This window comes from Uranotaenia lowii, chromosome 1 (assembly GCF_029784155.1).
Source record: "Uranotaenia lowii strain MFRU-FL chromosome 1, ASM2978415v1, whole genome shotgun sequence".
Classification (NCBI taxonomy): domain Eukaryota; kingdom Metazoa; phylum Arthropoda; class Insecta; order Diptera; family Culicidae; genus Uranotaenia; species Uranotaenia lowii.
Window position 1 is genome coordinate 91,462,655 of NC_073691.1, and position 21,081 is coordinate 91,483,735.

Genomic DNA, 21,081 nt, shown 5'->3' on the forward strand with positions numbered 1-21,081 from the left:
TATATTTGCAAGGTGTAGCAATGCACACCGGGTCAGCTAGTCTATATATATAAAAATGAATGTTTGTCTGTCTGTCTGTTCCCTATAGACTCGGAAACTACTGAACCGATCATCGTCAAAACTGGCATCTGAGGGTTTTTGAGGCCGGGGATGGTTTCTGTAATAGTCAAAACTCCATCCGACTTAAGGAAGGAGAGGCTTCCATACAAAATTTGTAGTTTTTCGAAACAAATTAAAGTCATGACATCCATTTTCTTGAGATTTTTTTTTCTTTGGGCGGTTTGTTTTTCGTCTCTATGGTCGAGGCGTCGCGGCCAACGTCGCAAAAGGATAGTAACCCAGGCATAGCATACTGATCAGTAGGAATATTTTGGCGCGTATTTCTCAACCAAGCATATTTTCTTTGAGGGGTTTGTTTTTCGTCTCCATGGGCGAGCAAACGTCGTCGCAAGAGGATGGTAACCAAAGCACACTGTTCATTGATTGCTGGAAAATTTAACAATAAGGCGCCTGTTTCTCAAACACGTGGGGCAATATGCAACCTAGATGTGTTTTTTTCTTGCTTATTTGATTTGTACACAGCACGTGGTAATAAATGACGCCTAGATGTGAAACGGATTGGTATTTTATTAATCGAATCCAAACCAATTGAAAGATTTGCTAAAATACTTCCATATTTAGTTCGTGTTAATGTAGGTAGCATTCGACTTTTCATTCAAGGAACATTAGAACATGTTCAAACGTTCAACTTTTTCTGTTAAAAAAAAATTAAAAATTAGGTTTTCTTCTAGAAATTGTTACTTCGGCCCAAATACACAACTGAAACGAATTTAGAAATAAAAATGGGAGCTTTTTATTTTAAATAATTCTGAAAAAACCATTGTACTTTTTGCTTACATACCAATTCAAGTACGTACTTAACATGAAAAGTGTTTTTGTGTTACATGGCTGCATAAAAGAGACTTTTAATCCGCTTCGTTTTTGAAAAGCGAGACTTTAGAACCGATATTCAACTGGACGCAAAATTTTTAAAAGAAATTTTTAGTTTACCCTTAAGTGTTAAAAACAATATTCCTCTCTGTCAACTTACACGGTGGGGCAAGGGCAAACGTCGAACTTTTAAGGAATTCATCTTCAAAATGATTCAATATGTTGGAAAGACCAGAAGGGGTATTCCGAATGTTGAAACTGCAGCGGATATTGAAAATTCTTAAACGTCTTTGTAAATGAAGGTCATTCCCTTTGAACAGCATTCGTTAAAAGTGGAGTAACAAACATAAATTTATATTGCAGGAATACTGCAGAGGTATCAGTGAAACTTGATAAAACAAAAAACAGGAATTCGTATTAAATCCATTTTAAATCCATTACTCTGACGCATCTGTAAATAAGCTTTGCATTGACACTTGCCCCAATATGCGGGACAAATGTTAACTTAGAAATTTGTTTTTAACTAAATTTTTGAAAATTTGACTTTCAAAGAAAAAATAAAAAAAAAAACGCTGAGAACTTAGTTAGTGATGCAACTGATATTTTTTTAAATATTTATATGTTTACCGTAGTAAATTTATTTAAAAAAGAAATTTGCACTGTATTTAATACATAACTAATTTAATATATTTTTCATTACCATGATAAGTGCTGTTTGGGTATCGAGCCGGTTAAATTTGCCTACCTTCTTCAAGCAGTGGGGGACAAAATCGAAAAAGATGGGAGAGCTCCCATGTAAATTTAAGATAAAGAGCTTTTCTAAGAAGGGACGATATTTAAAAAGGTTTTTTTGGGTACAGAGTACAAATTTCAGATCTTGAAAAACGAGTTTAGAGATCAATAAATAATATATACCATCTTTAAATTGCTATTCAGAACTGCAGCTGCAGCTCTCATTTCAAAGTTGTTGCTTCTGAAGTATGATGAGGTTTGATTTAAAACAATGCTCTCTAAAATCTAAATTTTAATAAATTTTTACAAATTACATTTATTTCCGGAAGGTGTAGCAAAGCACAACGGGTCAGCTAGTATATATATAAAAATGAATTTCTGTCTGTCTGTCTGTCTGTCTGTTCCCTATAGACTCAAAAACTACTGAACCGATTTTCGTGAAACTTGGCAGGTGGAGGTATTGGTGGCCGGGGAAGGTTCCTATTATGGTTTGGGACCCCTCCCCCTAACAGAAAGGGGGGGGAGGGGCCTACCAAACAAATGACCATTATTTGCATAACTCGAGAACTAATCAAGCAAATGGTATCAAATTTGGCATGGGGTGGTATTTGGGAACGAGGAATATTTCAATGAATATAAGGTACCCCTCCCTCCTCTCAGTGGGGTGATAGGAAGGGGGGAGGGGTCTACCTTACAATTTTTCATTTAACTCGAAAACTCATCAAGATATTGGAACCAAATTTGGCATGGGAAGGTATTTTGATTCGAGTGATATTTCAATGATTTTTTTGACCCCTCCCTCTTTGCAGTAGAAAGAGGGAGGGGCCTCTTTCATATTTTTTTACATAACTTAAAAACTAATAAAGCAAATGGAACCAAATTTGGCATGGCAAAGGTATTTGGATACGAAAAATATTTTTATGATTATTTGAGACCCCTCCCTTTTTCCAGTAAGGAGATATAAAAAGGGAGGGGCCCTCTGTTTAATTGTTTACATAACTCAAAAACGAATCAAATGGAACCGAATTTGGCATGAGCGGATATTTGGGAACGTGACATGTTCTAATGATTGTTTGAGACCCCTTCCTTCTACCAGCGGGGAGAAAGAAAAGGGGGAGGAAAGTTTCATACAATTTTTACTGTACAACTCAAAAACTACAACAGCAAATGGAACCAAATTTGGCAAGGGACGATATTTGGGTACGAGAAATGCTTCTATGAATATTTTGTATCCCTCACTCCTTCGAAAAGGTGGATGAAAAGGGGAAGAAGGGGTCTCCTTTACAATTTTCAGTATAACTGGAGAGCTGATCGAGCAAATTGAACCAAATTTGGCATGTGAGGGTATTAGGATACGAGAAATGTTTCTATTATAAATTGAAGCCCCATTTTTTTCAGCAGAAATTTATAAAGGGGGGCTTCCATACAGTTTTTTTTTGCATAACTCAAGAATTAATAGAGCAAATGAAACCAAATTTAGCATAAAAAAGTATTTGAGTACAAAAAATACTTTTGCGAATATTAAGTTCTCATCCCTCCATTCAATGGGGAGAACGGAAGGGGGATGGTACTTCCTTTCAAGTTTATGCATAACTCAAGAATTGACAACGCAAATAAAACCAAATTTGACATGGGATGGTAGTTCAATAGGAAAATTTTTTTTATGTCAAACAATTCCTTTCTCGCAGTGGGATGATAGAATTAGGAATAAAGGAAGGGAAGAGGAAAGCTTACATTTACCTTTTTTTTACAAAATCCAAGAAATGGACAAAACTTAACATGGAAAATCATTTTTGTATAATTCTATGGTTATCTGGCACACCATCCGGGAGGCACACCAAAGAAGGGAGGTGAGTCCAATACAATTTTGTTAGCATATGTTTTCAATTTATGCTAACGAAGCCAACAAACAGAAACAAATATGGCATGGAAAGGTATTTGGTTACGAGATATTTTTCTGCAATTGATATAGACCCTTACGCTTTACATTGTAGAGAGGAGAAGAAATTTTGTTGTAAAGCTTAAAAATTTATCAACCAATGGAACTATATTTCATATGAGAGGATTTAAGGGCTCGAAAAAAATGTGTATGATTATTCAAGACCACGACCTCCATTCAGCAGAGGGTGAAGGGAAGGACAGGGGGCTTTCTTATCAGTTTTAAAGCATAAATCCAGAACATATCAAGCAAAAACAACCTTATTTTATAAGTTACATTGTTTGCGTACGATGAATTTGAGTTCTTCCTTTTTCAGGGCGAAGCTTAAAGAAACATATTAAAATTATCAGATCTTAGACACAAATTTATAGATCAAGATTCAGAAAATAAGTTTAAGACATCTTTGTGTTACAATTCGAAACTCCAGCTGCAGCTCTCATTTCATAGCGGTTGCTCATGAATTATATTATAATTTGATTTAAAACAATGCCAACAAAACAATAAAAAATTGAATAATTTCTGAAAATATCATTTGTTTTTGAAAGGTGTAGCAAAGCACACCGGGTCAGCTAGTGAAAAATAAAAATCGGTTCTCCAGTTGAGGGATGCTTGGAATGGGTCTTATAACAAGTAAATGGCATCAAGTCTCCCAATTCTCCCCAATAGATTTATAAAACATGTATCCTGTTAGGCAAAAGCAAAATAAATTGTGTGTGTGTGTATGGTTCCCCCATCGGTAGCAAGGTCCTGCCTATGTCTGTGTGGCTTGGCCTTCGAATCACTTCTCAGGCTTCCACGGCCGATGTTTCGTCGAGGAAATGCATCCAACCTTCAGAGACCTATAATGGTTGGCAATCCTCTCCGCTTGCAATAGTCTATTCAGATTAACCCCAGATGCATTCCCTCCGAAATATATATTATTAACACAACGAAACACATCTTACCTGTCGGCAACTTATGGGATTCGAACCCAAAAGTTTTTCGTGCCGATACCTGGAATCGAACACAGTACGCCTGGGTTACCAGATTCGCGCCAGCCTATCCACTAGACCACATCAGCGCTATATATTAGGCAAAAGACAAAGACAAAAGACAAAATTAATTCTTCACAAAACACACTGAGCCATTCAAGCGATCAAAGGAAAGGCGTTTATTTCAGTAGCATTTCAAACTTGGTTGCCTTAAAGAATCTTAAATAATTTCCCTTGTTAAACTTTCGTTGATTGGAATGTGTGATTGGTGTGCAATTGCTAGATGTATCAAACAAATTGGTATCTTTTTCCCAATTACCTATCAAACACAGCCTTTTTCACCGTGAAACACAATTCATCAAAAATACAACTGGATTTGTACCCAAAATAATAAAATCCGTTTCCTTGTTAAACTCAGCATTCAATATCTTGAGCTATAAACGTGTCCCATTGTCTTGATTATCTCATAAAAGTGGGGGAGGAAATCGTAACATCCCAGACAGTTCCTCACGCTCTGGCAGCCCGGGCGAAGATCTGTTTTCGGGAACTTAATTATCCGGTTAGCTAATCGTAAATGCTTTCATTTAATCCTTCACCTCCGTCCGAATGTTGTTGATTCATGCTGTGAGCGCAACCATTCGGATGGTCGCAACTATTTATCGAATGATAGTATTAGTCGTGCATGTTAAATAACAAATCATCAATCTCGGGCGGATTCCTTGCCTCTGCCGGGCCAGGAAGAAAGGCCCTCGTGCTCAATCTGCCTAATGGATCCCATTCGTTTGGGATCCACACCCATTTATTGCTCCCTCGGATATGGTCGGTCTCCTGCCAAAGGTTTGTCTCCTTCGCGTTGCCCGAAAATGAGCTCCAATATGTTATGGCTAATTTTACCTTTTTGCCGAAAAGCATCACGTTATTGCGATATGGTTTATTTCCCGAGCCGGAGAGTTTGGGTTTATGGATTCACCCGTAAACAGCTCACAAAAAAGATATATTTGAGGAAGATGAATGCTTTCCCTTACAGCAGCAATAAAAAGACATTTAGAAAAAACCGAAGAGGGCAGCTCGAACTTTTAAAGGTGATATTGTTGTTTGCCAAATGAAAAAGAAAATAGACTCAGTTGTGCTCTTCAAAACGATCATCAATTCATCTAAAATCTGGAATCTGAATGTGAATCTGAAATCTGAAATCTGAAATCGGAATCTGAAATCTAAATCTGAAATCTGAATCTGAAATCTAAATCTGAAATCTGAATCTGAAATCTGAATCTGAAATCTGAATCTGAAATCTGAATCTGAAATCTGAATCTGAAATCTGAATCTGAAATCTGAATCTGAAATCTGAATCTGAAATCTGAATCTGAATCTGAAATAGGAATCTGAAATCTGAATCTGAAATCTGAATCTGAAATCTGAATCTGAAATCTGAATCTGAAATCTGAATCTGAAATCTGAATCTGAAATCTGAATCTGAAATCTGAATCTGAAATCTGAATCTGAAATCTGAATCTGAAATCTGAATCTGAAATCTGAATCTGAAATCTGAATCTGAAATCTGAATCTGAAATCTGAATCTGAAATCTGAATCTGAAATCTGAATCTGAAATCTGAAATCTGAATCTGAAATCTGAATCTGAAATCTGAATCTGAAATCTGAATCTGAAATCTGAATCTGAAATCTGAATCTGAAATCTGAATCTGAAATCTGAATCTGAAATCTGAATCTGAAATCTGAATCTGAAATCTGAATCTGAAATCTGAATCTGAAATCTGAATCTGAAATCTGAATCTGAAATCTGAATCTGAAATCTGAATCTGAAATCTGAATCTGAATCTGAAATCTGAATCTGAAATCTGAATCTGAAATCTGAATCTGAAATCTGAATCTGAAATCTGGATCTGAAATCTGAATCTGAAATCTGAATCTGAAATCTGAATCTGAAATCTGAATCTGAAATCTGAATCTGAAATCTGAATCTGAAATTTGAATCTGAAATCTGAATCTGAAATCTGAATCTGAAATCTGAATCTGAAATCTGAATCTGAAATCTGAATCTGAAATCTGAATCTGAAATCTGAATCTGAAATCTGAATCTGAAATCTGAATCTGAAATCTGAATCTGAAATCTGAATCTGAAATCTGAATCTGAAATCTGAATCTGAAATCTGAATCTGAAATCTGAATCTGAAATCTGAATCTGAAATCTGAATCTGAAATCTGAATCTGAAATCTGAATCTGAAATCTGAATCTGAAATCTGAATCTGAAATCTGAATCTGAAATCTGAATCTGAAATCTGAATCTGAAATCTGAATCTGAAATCTGAATCTGAAATCTGAATCTGAAATCTGAATCTGAAATCTGAATCTGAAATCTGAGTCTGAAATCTGAATCTGAAATCTGAATCTGAAATCTGAATCTGAAATCTGAATCTGAAATCTGAATCTGAAATCTGAATCTGAAATCTGAATCTGAAATCTGAATCTGAAATCTGAATCTGAAATCTGAATCTGAAATCTGAATCTGAAATCTGAATCTGAAATCTGAATCTGAAATCTGAATCTGAAATCTGAATCTGAAATCTGAATCTGAAATCTGAATCTGAAATCTGAATCTGAAATCTGAATCTGAAATCTGAATCTGAAATCTGAATCTGAAATCTGAATCTGAAATCTGAATCTGAAATCTGAATCTGAAATCTGAATCTGAAATCTGAATCTGAAATCTGAATCTGAAATCTGAATCTGAAATCTGAATCTGAAATCTGAATCTGAAATCTGAATCTGAAATCTGAATCTGAAATCTGAATCTGAAATCTGAATCTGAAATCTGAATCTGAAATCTGAATCTGAAATCTGAATCTGAAATCTGAATCTGAAATCTGAATCTGAAATCTGAATCTGAAATCTGAATCTGAAATCTGAATCTGAAATCTGAATCTGAAATCTGAATCTGAAATCTGAATCTGAAATCTGAATCTGAAATCTGAATCTGAAATCTGAATCTGAAATCTGAATCTGAAATCTGAATCTGAAATCTGAATCTGAAATCTGAATCTGAAATCTGAATCTGAAATCTGAATCTGAAATCTGAATCTGAAATCTGAATCTGAAATCTGAATCTGAAATCTGAATCTGAAATCTGAATCTGAAATCTGAATCTGAAATCTGATAAATTTGAATTTAAATCATTCAATTTGCTTCTATAAGAGAATGTCAATGAGTAATAGAAAGTAAATAAAATAATATTGATTCTTAACTGTTAATCGTAATTTAAAACAATTGTTGTGGTCAAATTGTTTATTTCAAATTTTCATTCAGTGCATTCAGCTGTTTTTCAGTTGTGATCTTTTATGAATATATTAACGTGAATGAATCAGCTAACTGAACATCGTTGAAAGCTGTAAACCTGCAGTTAAGCTGCAGTTGACAAATGACAGTAATATTCCAACGGATGGTAAAAAAGCGCCCGAATTAATGGATTTTCGCGATAGAAAAATTCATTCCATGTGTGTGGTCACTTTTAAAGCAATCGTTTTTATTTTCTCTTTTTTTCACTTTCGTATTGACCACATCCATGCGTTTTTTTATCGGACTGTGCAAAAATTATTTCCAATCATCGTGATGCTCTTCTGATATCCTACAAATTCAGCAAACATACAGGCTTTTTTTGTAGCATGATTTTTTTCTCTTTCAGGGGCGCTGCATTTTATCCCCGGTATTAAAACGAAAACTGATTTATGTTGATTTAATTATCTCACATTACTGACGGGGATGAGGCAATTTGGTTTATCATTAGCCTACAGTGTTTTTATTTTGTAAATTTACGTTTCCATTCGGAACTGCTAACTTTGAATCCCGAAAAAAATAGAATCTTTAATCATTATTTGCTAACGGTTTCATTAAATTATCAATTTTATATAGTTAAAAAATTCCATTAAGGTATATTTCTTACTTTGATATGCTTCTAATTACACTGATTGGCGCCTAAGGCGAATCTAAGGTGAATAATATTGTCTAGTTTTCATTGAATATCTCTTACTGTAGTTCTCTAGTATACATTCAGGCGCTTTCTCGCAGTACCAAAAAAATCGCTCTACATATACCTTGAGTAATAATCTTGTTAGGTAAATTTTATATACCTACCTACCTACTTTCTTTAACAGTTTAGGCTATTTTGATTGATTCACAATAGAAAAACACAACTTTAATTTCACAATGATACAAATTTTCAAATGTCTCAAGGCTACAAAAAATCTAATTTTGTCGATTAAAGACGCATTATCAAGTTAATTAGACCTCCAATCAGAAATAAACGGCATTGGTATTTAGGATGATTCCCTGAAGCAGCATTTTTCTATCAATGCTTTCGAATGCTGCTTTCAATTTGATCATTGACCGCAGCAGCTAAAAAAATAAAAATAAATTCATTTATCTTGTAGCGATCCTTTTCACTGATTCGGCAGTGAAGAAAGAAATTTATTGCGGGGGGCATTCTGAAGCTTCAACAAAGTGGCAATTGAACTGACGTTGGCGAAAAAGCTCCAACAAAAAAAAAATGGAGGCGAAAAAGAACCGAACTGATTGGAGCAGCTCAGTGGCGAAGCCTTTGTTGGCAATTATCTAGGAAGGAACTAGCGTCATAAACTCATTTGACCAGTAGGCAAAAGGGGCTCCATAGACTTGTCGATCTTTTAGCAACCGAGGGCTTTTCTTGGAACACACATCAAAGAAACATGAACCTATTTTTGTCAAACGGATTTAGCGTGGGTGAGGTTCTTGTCTGCTTCCGGCGATCCGGGTAAACACCCGGGATTGGGTAAGTGTGAAAATGAACCCGACCGAATTTTGCGGGCAGTGCAAATCTACACAAAAAAGATCTTTATAGACAATAAACCAGATGGAACAAAAAAAATAGGGAGGGATGCTGCCAGATAAAAAATTAGTTCCCGTACATTGACTTTTATTGTTTGGTCGGGTCGAATCGGGTTGGTGCGATAATGACTCCTCCCTAGCTTCCATTTTGCTGATATTCCCAAATCTAGGGTAATCCAGCTAATTAATTCCAAATAAATAATCATACTTGCAAAATCAAATTAACGAAATATTCTTCTGAATTTGAATGGAAAATCTATGTTTTTGTTGAAAATAATGTTTAATATATTACCAGAACTGGAAATATTTATTTTGTATGAAGGTTGCCTGGCAAGAAGATCAAAGGCACAGATAAGGATTCCTCCCGGATTTTCGGTCTCGGTCTGCGTGCTGTTGCTCGTTTTAAGGGATCCGATCCGAACGTTGGCAGCAGCAAGGATTTTCCAGCTGACGGGAACTCATCATCAGGCTCACGTCAATGGTAGAGTTTCGTGTCTATCAGGACACTAATGAAAATGTAGATAATGTTTGAGGGTTTTAATTCCTCTAATGTTTTACAAGATTAAACTTAGTTGATTATAGTACGGTACGACATAAAAAAAATCTATCATAAAACAGATTCTCTAGAAATACTGACATTTAAGTGTAAAAAGAACTGTTCAATTTTTCTCAGTGTACGTCGAGGGAAAGATATCTGTGTGATTATAACATCTTAAAAAACGGTTACCTAGTACAAGTTTAAAACAAAAATATAAAAAAAAAATGTTTTGGGTCTTAGTTAAAACTAAATTTAATTTTTGGCAGGGAGTTAAGTATGCGAGAACTTGTAATGGTATTCCTTATGATTTCTGATCAAATTTTAATTGAGAAGTTATTTGAAAAAAACATCATCTGAATTGGAAAGTATCAATACGAAATCCCAGGAACTTAGGAGAATAGAATTTTAACCAAGATAGCATAAAACTAGTCAAAAGTGTCTCCTGATCATATCCTTTTTACCCAATCCACACAAATGAATTGTTTTGCTAGGATGCAGAGGTGACCTCGCTCCTAAAGCATGAATTGTTATTCTTTCAATCCTTTTTCTCTATTTTCCTTCAATCTATTGACTACTAGGACGTGGCCGGCGCCGTTATTGATGTGTAAAGAGAGAGCATCAGTTTTGTTCATTGTGAATGTGCTGTCAATCCCAGATACCATTCATTTGACCTCTGGAAAAAATTGATGGCCTCGGTCAATCACGGAGTAGCAACCATTGGCGATGTGGAATTCGTTCTACTTAGCCACGCCTGCGATCATGGAATTTGAAATGTGTTTGTTTTAACCCTCATCCGCATAAGATTTCATTACCATAATCAGCACTTGGAGTGTCAATTTGACACTACAAGCTAAAATCGTTATAACTTTTGGCGTGTAAAACCGATCTGAACAAAACTTATATCAATAGAAACCTTGTAATGTCAGTAAAATATGTTTAGAACGTTATATATAGCTAAAGCTTCTAGTTTTCTCGTTATTCAGCATAAAAGAAACATAATCCGAAAAAACATTCCCCAGGAAAACTGACCACTTTTTTGAACTTTTTGCGACCATTTCATTAAAAAAAAATTTAAAAAATATTTCTTGGCTTCATGATGTAGACATTAACTTCAGCTTTCATATGCATAAGACAAATATTTTTTTGGACGTGTAATATATGAACTACAGCAGTTTTCCTGAGGCATGTTTTTTCGGATTTTTTTTCTTTCATGCTGAATAACGAGAAAACTAGAAGCTTTAGCTATATATAATGTTCTAAACATATTTTACTGACATTACAAGGTTTCTATTGATATAAGTTTTATATGAAGTTCATAATAATTCAAACGACTTAGATAGATTTTACTTTTGGAGTGTCAAATTGACACTCTAAGTCGGAAAAGGGAGTTTTTTTATTCAGGCTTCCAGGGATCGTCCATAAAAAAAAGTAAAGATACAACATTAAAGAACTTTTGAATTCATTTAGGGTCCCCGAAGAAATTTTTGTATTTCGATGCTTCTGAAAAAAGTTACAAGCCTTCAAACTTGCAATAGTGTCAAAATGACACTCTAATGCGGATGAGGGTTAATAACGATAAAAACATTTATTGGTAGACGAAGCTTATTAAGAACTATTGATTTAGAATATTTCTCATGTTGCATTTCAATTTCAATGATTCAAGGTGGATGTGAGTAGTCAATCAAGCTAAGCTAAGCTAATCTAAAATAATGTTTAATATTTCGATATTTTTATATCTATTTACAATTGTGTAATTCAGTTCATATCAGTAAAACATTCAAGTGATAGTAGCTTCAGAAAGTTACAAGCAGTCAGTCGTACCCAGATGGTCGTGCCATCTACCAGAGCTGCGGCAACACACACGAGCTTGGAACAGCTTTTATAGTGATGGGAAAGATGCAAAAGCGCGTGATCGGGTGGTGGCCGATCAACTCTCGAATGTGCCGGTTGAGAATCAAGGGCCGGTTCTTCAACATCAGCATCATCAACGTGCACAGCCCTCACCTCGGAAGTACCGGTGACGACAAAGACGAATTCTACGCGCAGCTGGAGCGTGAATACGACCGTTGCCCAAAACATGATATCAAGATCGTCATCGGGGATTTCAATGCTCAGGTCGGCCAGGAGGAGGAATTCAAACCGACAATTGGAAGGTTCAGTGCGCACCAGCTGACCAACGAAAACGGCCTCAGACTTATTGATTTCGCCGCCTCCAAACGAATGGCCGTACGTAGTACCTTTTTTCAGCACCGCCTCCCACACAAGTACACCTGGAGATCACCGTACCAAACGCAATCACAGATCGACCACGTTTTGATTGACAGCCGCACTTCTCGGACATCATCGACGTCAGATCCTGTCGGGGCGCCAACTTCGAGTCGGACCATTATCTGGTGATGGTGAAGATGCGCCCAAAACTTTCCGTAGTGAACAACACGCGAAACCGGCGCCCGCCTCGGTTAAATATCGCGCGACTGAAGCAACCTGAGGTCGCGGCAGACTACGCGCAATCAGTCGAAGCAGCGCTGCCGGCAGAGGGCGAGCTTGACGAAGCCCCTCTCGAGGACTGTTGGGATACCATCAAAACAGCCATCAACAGTGCTGCGGAGAACGTCATCGGTTATGTGGAGCGATCTCGACGGAACGACTGGTTCGACGAGGAGTGTAGGAGGGTGATGGACGAAGAGAATGCCGCGCGGGCGGCAGTTGTGCAGAGAGGCACCCGTCGAAATGTGGAAAATCACCGACAGCGGAAGAGGCAGCGAGTCCGACTTTTCCAGGAGAAAAAGCGCCGCCTGGAGGAGGAGAAGCTCGAGGAGCTGGAGCAGCTGCATCGTTGCCAAGAAACACGAAGGTTCTATCAGAAACTCAACGCATCCCGCAAAGGCTTCGTGCCGCAAGCCGAAATGTGCCGGGATAAGGACGGGGGTATCCTGACGGACAATCGTGAGGTGACCAAAAGGTGGAAGCAGCACTTCGATGAACACCTGAACGGCGCACATGCAGGAGATCAAGACGGTGGGGGAAGGTACATCGCCGGCGTAGCCAACGACGAAGAGGAGCCACTCCTAACGATGAGTGAAGTTAAGGAAGCCATTCGCCAGCTGAATAGAAACAAGTCGGCTGGGAAGGATGGCATCGCAGCTGAACTCATCAAAATGGGCCCGGACAGGTTGACCGATTGCCTACACCGGTTGATAGTCCGGATCTGGGACATAGAACAGCTACCGGAGGAGTGGAAGGAGAAGGTAATATGCCCCATCTACAAGAAGGGCGACAAATTGGACAGATTCGTGGGAAGTCATCAGGCCGGCTTCATGTAGGGACGGTCAACGACGGACCAGATATTCACATTACGGCAAATCCTCCAAAAATGCCGGGAACACCAAGTCCCTACGCACCATCTGATCATCGACTTCAAAGCCGCATACGACACGATCGACCATAACGGGCTATGGAAAATCATGGACGAGAACGGCTTTTCCGGGAAGCTGATCAGACTGATCAAGGCGACGGTGGATGGAACGCAGTGGTGTGTGCGGATCTCGGGTGAATTGTCGAGTTCATTCGAATCGCGCAGGGGGCTTCGACAAGGTGATGGTCTATCCTGTCCAACGTGGCTCTAGAAGGTGTTATTCGACGAGCGGTGGGCGAAATGCGGGGCACGATTTTCAACAGATCCAGCCAACTTATCTGCTTTGCCGATGACATTGACATAGTCGGCAGATCATCTGCGGCGGTGGAGGAGATCTACCGCAAACTGAAACGCGAAGCAGGAAGGATTGGATTGATGATTAATACGTCCAAGACGAAGTACATGCTGGCGTGGGATCCGAGGCCGACCGAACCCGCTTGTCCAGTAATAACAAGGTCACGATCGACGGCGACGAGCTTAAGATAGTCGAAGACTTTGTCTATCTCGGCTCACTGGTGACCGCAGACAATGACACCAGCCGTGAGATCCGGAGGCGAATTATCAGCGGAAGTCGTGCCTACTATGGACTCCACAAGCAACTGCGGTCGAGAAGACTTAGCCCTCGCACGAAGTGTAACCTGTATATGACGCTCATTAGACCGGTTGTTTGCTACGGGCACGAGACATGGATATTGCTCGAGAAGGACCTGCGCACACTCGGAGTATTCGAGCGACGAGTGTTAAGAACCATCTTTGGCGGCGTACAGGGGAACGGAGTGTGGAGGCGAAGGATGAACCACGAGCTCGCGCGACTCTACGGCGAACCCAGTATCCAGAAGGTGGTGAAAGCTGGCCGGATACGCTGGGCGGGACATGTTGCGAGAATGCCGGACGACTGTCCTGCAAAACAGGTGTTCGCTACGAATCCGGTAGGAACAAGACGAGCGGGGGCGCAACGAGCGAGGTGGTTAAACCAAGTGGAGCGTGATCTGGCGAACGTGGGGTGCCCAAGAAATTGGAGAACGGTTGCTATGAACCGAGTGAATTTTAGGAATTATGTTCGTCAAGTTATGTCGTGAGACGGAATACTATGTAAATAAAAAATAAACGTAGAACGAACGTTGCTCCACAATACTGTTTTCGTTGCGTAACATCCTTTTGTCTACCCCGTTGTAACTCCATTATTTCTCAGCCGATTTAAATTCTGTAAAAGAAAATTGTGTGAATGGATTAAACGGATATCGGGCCATTCTCCCTAAGCGTGCAGTCAGTCAGTCAGTTGATTAACAAGCGTCAAGTAATGTGCGTCGTTCCCACCGGTAGTTCGTGATTCGGGGGTTCTCCGGTGCTGCTTCTGAGCTTTGGAGCTTCGGACAGGTCTGCACAGAAATGAACGAGGCTGCAAAAGTTTGAAGAGAATAAGAATTTTCTTTATGATAAACCTATCTTAAGAGTTGTGAACCTAAAGAACCCTCTAAATTTCCTGGCGTTACATTCCTAAAAAACCCTTTTTCAACCTCTATAAAAAATGACTTTGTGGTGGACGGGTACGTTTTGTTTCTACAGAACAAGAAAAGTCTTATGAGCCACTCTGAAACTTAGAAGTTTCTCCCTTAACCTTTGAAAACATTTTTTTTACAGAAAAAATCACAAAAGTTTGATTTTGTCAGTACAAACCACTTATGTTCTACGAAAAACTTAATTATTGAGGAAAAATGTTGAGCCCCTGTTGTTATGCTATATATTTAGAAAGAATGTTGAACTAACTATTTTTTCAGAGTCTTAAAGTTCTTGATTCTCATATAAAATTTAAGAAATCGAGCAATAGATGTACAAATTTTTACATTTTTCGATGCAAAAAACTTTACCTGATGGCCTAATGATATCACTCCTCAAATGTTTTTAAATATTTTTTTTACAAATCAGTTACTAGTCCGCGCTAAAATGCATTAAAATGAAAATCAAAGATTTACCTTAAAACCTTGTTTTAATATTCTGGAATATGATTGGTTTGCATCACGCGTTTGTTAATTTCAAAATTTTATCCAACCAAAAATTAGTTTTTATGATTTCGTATAGTAGATTTTTTGTAGTATTTGTACCCCTAAATGTATGCAGCACCATTACGATTTTTCTTTGAAAACATTTTTGACGAAAAAATGTATAATTTAATATAAACAGCACCAAAAATTATCTCAATTGCTGCTTTATGCGTCATGATATCACAAATATATCTAAAACTTACAATTTTCAAACTTTTTTATTTGATTTTTCATTAAAAACAAAGTTTGTTGCAACTTACCCCATTTTCTCAGTAGGATGAAAATCGCATGTTTTTGTAAAATTGAAAACAAATGGTAAAACCAAAACATGCCCCAGCAACGGTATACTTCTTTTAGATGTGTGTAACTCTAAAATGTGTGTATGAAGAATTTCTGTGATTCTAACAGAAATTTTTCACAGCTTGGTTAAAAATTATTTCAAAATTACATATAAAAATAACTATTATAAGGTGTTTTGGAGGTATAACGTAATTAGTAATTCGTAGCACAAGCTGCTTCTTCATCTCTAATATGTTTTGTAAGCCTACTTGGTTGAATAACTCTACTGAATCAATGCAATCGGAAAATTCCCTTTAATTTGACCACGGTATAGGAAAAGTTCATATACCGGTATTTCGATAGCAAGTTACTATCTTCTTCAGTGAAATCAATCAATCCAAAACGCTCACGGAAGAAGATAGTAAGTTACTATCGAAATACCGGTATCTGAACTTTTCTTTTACCGTGGTTGAATTAAAGGGAATTGCTTTGATTCAGCGCTTCTTCAAATTGTATCGAATTTTCACCAAAAGTTCCATTCCTAACTTGTCGGGGTTAATTACACTAGTTTACAAAATTTTAAAAAAATCGTGAACTTGATTAACTGACCAACATTTTTAATGTAAAATCGGGCGCTGAATCCGAAAATGAAATTCAAAAAAATCTCAGTAGAACCGTTTTTGAGTTATGCTCCAAATATGAAATTTCGGAAAAATTAAAAAAGTTCTTGTACTTAGATTAAAATATCTCGGACGGCATAACAGTAATTTGAAATCTCTCTTTTGCATATTGAAGGTGAATAAATTTTCTATCGATCATCCGAATACTGTTTTTGCGTTTGACTAACAGTATTGTTGATATTAGTGACTTTATAAGGAAAAAAAATTATAAAAAACGCATTTTTTTAGAGAAAATTTTGTTTCTACGAAAGTTTTAAACTCGATGATAGCATTTAAAAAATCTGATTTTCTTTTGCACTTAAATGTCAATTTAAAACAAAAATTTCAAGTGGTTATTTATTAAAATAGGTTGAAATTTGAAGAAGTTATGGCTACTTTACCATAACTGTAATTTTTGCAGTTTTAACGAGCCGCAGTACACTTATCATAGTATAGGAAGAATGAAACATGATAAATCTCACTCGCACCAAGTCAAAATTATTTATTAGCTTACCAGAAGGTCTCATGCCAAGTTTCAGGAAGATCTGACCATAGGAAGGGGTTGCTTGAGTCTCAAACGTGAATAAAATTTTGAGGTATTTTGCCCGGAAGGAACGAAAAATACTGGTTTTTCATCAATAACTTTTTTCATCACTAGCTGATTGTTTTTTATGGTTGATTTTCTTAAAGCCTAAGTTGAGACAAATATTTCACCCGAAGACTGTAACTCGATTGGATTTGAAACAGAAAAGTTATTGCGGTTTAAAGGCCGCAAATTTTGTCCAACACGCAATGAGTACTTTTTACCCATTGCGATTTATACGACAATTTTCGACCAAAATACAATCTTTGAACCGCAATAACTTTTCTGTTTCAAATCCAATCGAGTTACAGTCTTCGGGTGAAATATTTTTCTCAACTTAGGCTTTAAGAAAATCAACCATAAAAAACAATCAGATAGTGATGAAAAAAGTTATTGATGAAAAACCAGTATTTTTCGTTCCTTCCGGGCAAAATACCTCAAAATTTTATTCACGTTTGAGACTCAAGCAACCCCTTCCTATGGTCAGATCTTCCTGAAACTTGGCATGAGACCTTCTGGTAAGCTAATAAATAATTTTGACTTGGTGCGAGTGAGATTTATCATGTTTCATTCTTCCTATACTATGATAAGTGTACTGCGGCTCGTTAAAACTGCAAAAATTACAGTTATGGTAAAGCAGCCATAACTTCTTCAAATTTCAACCTATTTTAATAAATAACCACTTGAAATCTTCGTCTTAAATTGAAATTTAAGCGCAAAAGAAAATCAGATTTTTTAAATGCTATCATCGAGTTTAAAACTTTCGTAGAAACAAAATTTTCTCTAAAAAAATGCGTTTTTTATATTTTTTTTCTTCGTAAAGTCACTAATATCAACAATACTGTTGGTCAAACGCAAAAACAGTATTCAGATGATCGATAGAAAATTTATTCACCTTCAATATGCAAAAGAGAGATTTCAAATTACTGTTATGCCGTCCGAGATATTTTAATCTAAGTACAAGAACTTTTTTAATTTTTCGGAAATTTCATATTTGGAGCATAACTCAAAAACGGTTCTACTGAGATTTTTTTGAATTTCATTTTCGGATTCAGCGCCCGATTTTACATTGGAAATGACTGTCAGTTTACTGAGTTCAAAAATGCTGTAAACTAGTGTTATTAGCAGTCTCCAGGATCTTTCTCAACCTTACTTAATCATGTATGATGGGATAAAATTCAACCGAAGTTAAATTCCAAAACTTATGCTCACAGTTAATCCTACCCCTTATGCATCAAAAGTTTTAAGAGTGATGAGACATCAAATTGGCGTAGTTAGAAAAAATATTGGTTTGTTTATTTTATTCTCAATTAAAAAAAACATGCGATTTTCACCCTCCTTATAAAATGGAGTAACTAGCAGCAAACTTTGTTTTTAATGAAAAAACTTATGAACACGTATAAAAAATTTATAGTGTTTAAAGACTGTTACGCATGAAAAACCAATTGTAGTAATTTTTTGGTCTGTAAATACTAATTTTCATATTTTTCTGAAAATGAAGATGCTGCATACTTTTTTTTTGAAGTGTTTACTTTACAAGTACATTTCAACCTTTTTTTATTTTGAAAAATATAATGATTGTCATATAGCTATCATTAAACATAATCTTTGTTTAATTTTGTTTTACTCAAAAAATCAAGCCTGAAATGTTGGAAAATTAAAAGTGGAGGATGAAACGTAGAACCTCAAATGTCACGAATTGCTATCGTTATTTTTAATTAACTCCTTAGTGTTATCATTTGAATCTCTGGCAAATTATCATGCCTAGAAAAAGTTGATCCAAATAGAATACAGACAAACTCCATGTTTTGCGCTGTTCTGAATCAACCGAAAAACTTTAGCAGCACGCTGGAAAACAAAGCCGAATTCATAAATAATAATGCTATGGAGCACATTAAACGCCCGAATTGTTATAACTTGGACGACCAAAGCAATTTACCAAAAATACCTCCAAGCAACAGTAACGGTCATAAAATGCAGCCCAGATTGTCGCCTGGTATCGTTTCGCTCATCAGGAAAACGTTATTATTATCTATTCAATACTATTCCGGGACATGTCCTCGGAATCAAAGAAGAAGAGGGCAGAAGGACATCCCGTTTGCTTCCCAATTCTTGATTCGTGTCGTCCACTTTTCAGCGTGGCTCCAGCAGCAGTTCTTCCGAGAGAAACAGTCCGGAACATCAAGAAGATCCACAGACCCAGATACGGTCATTCGGCCAAGTGAAATCAAATGCGATAACGAGAACGATGAGTAGCCGTGGGCTCTGGAAGGCGGACGGAACTTTGGGGGTTGGATGGACGAAATAAAAATCTCGTCGCTTAGCCAAGGAGATGTTTGATTTTGGCAGATTCTTACCCTCCTTTTTTCTTGATTCTGTGTATTTCGAATCCCAGGGCGGGAAGTGCTTAATCAAGAAGAGCAGGGGCATGTGGAGAACGAGTCGGGGACATCTCTGGCAATCTGGGAACGTGATTTTTATTGTCACACCATTTCCTGTCCCCGGACTTGTCCCTGTCCTGAACAGACCAGCAGCAGCGCAATCTTCCTCAGTTTCTTCCCATTTACGGCTTCTGAATTCATTTTTACGAGCGCTGACCACCTTCTCGATCCAGAGAATACGAAGCAAGTACTGACTACGCCCCAACCACCCCGTCATCCCCCAGGGCGACTACAGTATTGGTCGACTAATTTAACCACTGTTGATTGCATTTGGCTATCTAAACAACGCGTTCAAAACTCAGTTCACAATTTCCGAAAGCACCGTCAAACAACACGTTTTACTCCATTAATTTCGAATGCTCTCAAATTTTCGGAATTGCTGCTGTAATCGGACTACGCCAGTGGATTAGAATCATTCATTTTGTGGACCTCGCTAGCCGGAACAATCCCCTTCGGTATTCAGGTGGCGCTGCTGCTGCTGCGAATGAAGCTAGAGAAAAAAAGCGGACATCTGGGGGCGTTGAAGTGAAATTTGATTGCTCCTTGTTATTTGCCATCAGCAGCCAGCACCATTTCTGGATTTTGTTTTATTCAAGCATTCTCGGCCATAAGTAAAAGGCACTCTCCCCCGAGCGGGTGTTGGCATTTTACAGGTTCTTTTTAGCACTTTGAGAAACGATAAAGCGAACTATAGCGCTAGCGGCAGTTTCCATCGGGGAATAGTTTTGCGAACAATGTGAGCTTCAGAGAATTTCGGGGTGAAAGCTTTCCAGCGGAATGGCAGATTCTAAAGCGGGATTGAAAATTCAATGATCACACTTTTCGAATAGGTACACGTTAACGAATCTACAATGAATCTAAATTGTTGTATTTCTTTCCAGGTCGATCTGCGTCACATCGACGAAGTCAACGACACAAACGTGGTGGAGATTGGAGTGGATTTGTCCGAGTTCTACACCTCCGTCGAGTGGGACATCCTAGAAGTTCCTGCAGTTAGGTAAGATTGAATGCGTCAATTGAAAACTGTAACAATTTGTTATAGCAACCATTTAAATGAGGATATCAAGAGGGAATTTACTACACATTTCAGTGCAATTAACAATTTTGAATGAGATGGAAAATTGACTTCGTTTTCGATATTTCGTACTTAATATTGGATTTATCTTTATTTTTATTGGAAGAGAAAAAGCCCATATAGGCAGAAATGCAGATCAAAATTCTAATAGTGAAGGCTATTTACTTCTCGGTAATTTTCCGTGCACTCGGTCATAATAAGAAAAATTTGCGGACTTACATGCACACGCCGGAGTGCTTGTCCTTCTCCGGATAACGAATGTGGCGAAGAGCCCGTCGAATCCTCGTGTACTTTGTAGCACACACTCTACTGGTGCGCCTGAAACGATGGATGCCAATTCTGGAGAACTTCTCATAAAATTTCTCCTCGATTATTTTCAAATCCTGTAATTTTTTTCAAATTCTCTTTTACCCAAGTTTCACTGATTTGCACTGGAAAAACCTAAATTTAGCCTCAATTGATGATGATGATCAATTCATTGGTTCAACACAGGTTTTTTTTTCAAAATTAGTAGCATTTTTTCAAAAGTTTATAAAAGACCAAATAACTCGTTTAATTCTAAGCATTTAAAGTTGTCAGGATATTTCTATATCCGAACTG

The 21,081-nt window shown here is 37.4% G+C and overlaps 1 protein-coding gene across 2 annotated transcripts in view; it reads left to right on the plus strand.

Moving 5' to 3' along the window:
• LOC129739985 (acetylcholine receptor subunit alpha-like) overlaps positions 1-21,081 on the plus strand; it is a 706,505-nt gene that overhangs the window by 529,977 nt on the left and 155,447 nt on the right. For both annotated transcript variants that reach the window (XM_055731563.1, XM_055731562.1), the window contains exon 5: positions 20,288-20,403. In XM_055731563.1, coding sequence (XP_055587538.1) covers positions 20,288-20,403 — 116 coding nt within the window. The remainder of the gene's footprint in view (positions 1-20,287; positions 20,404-21,081) is intronic.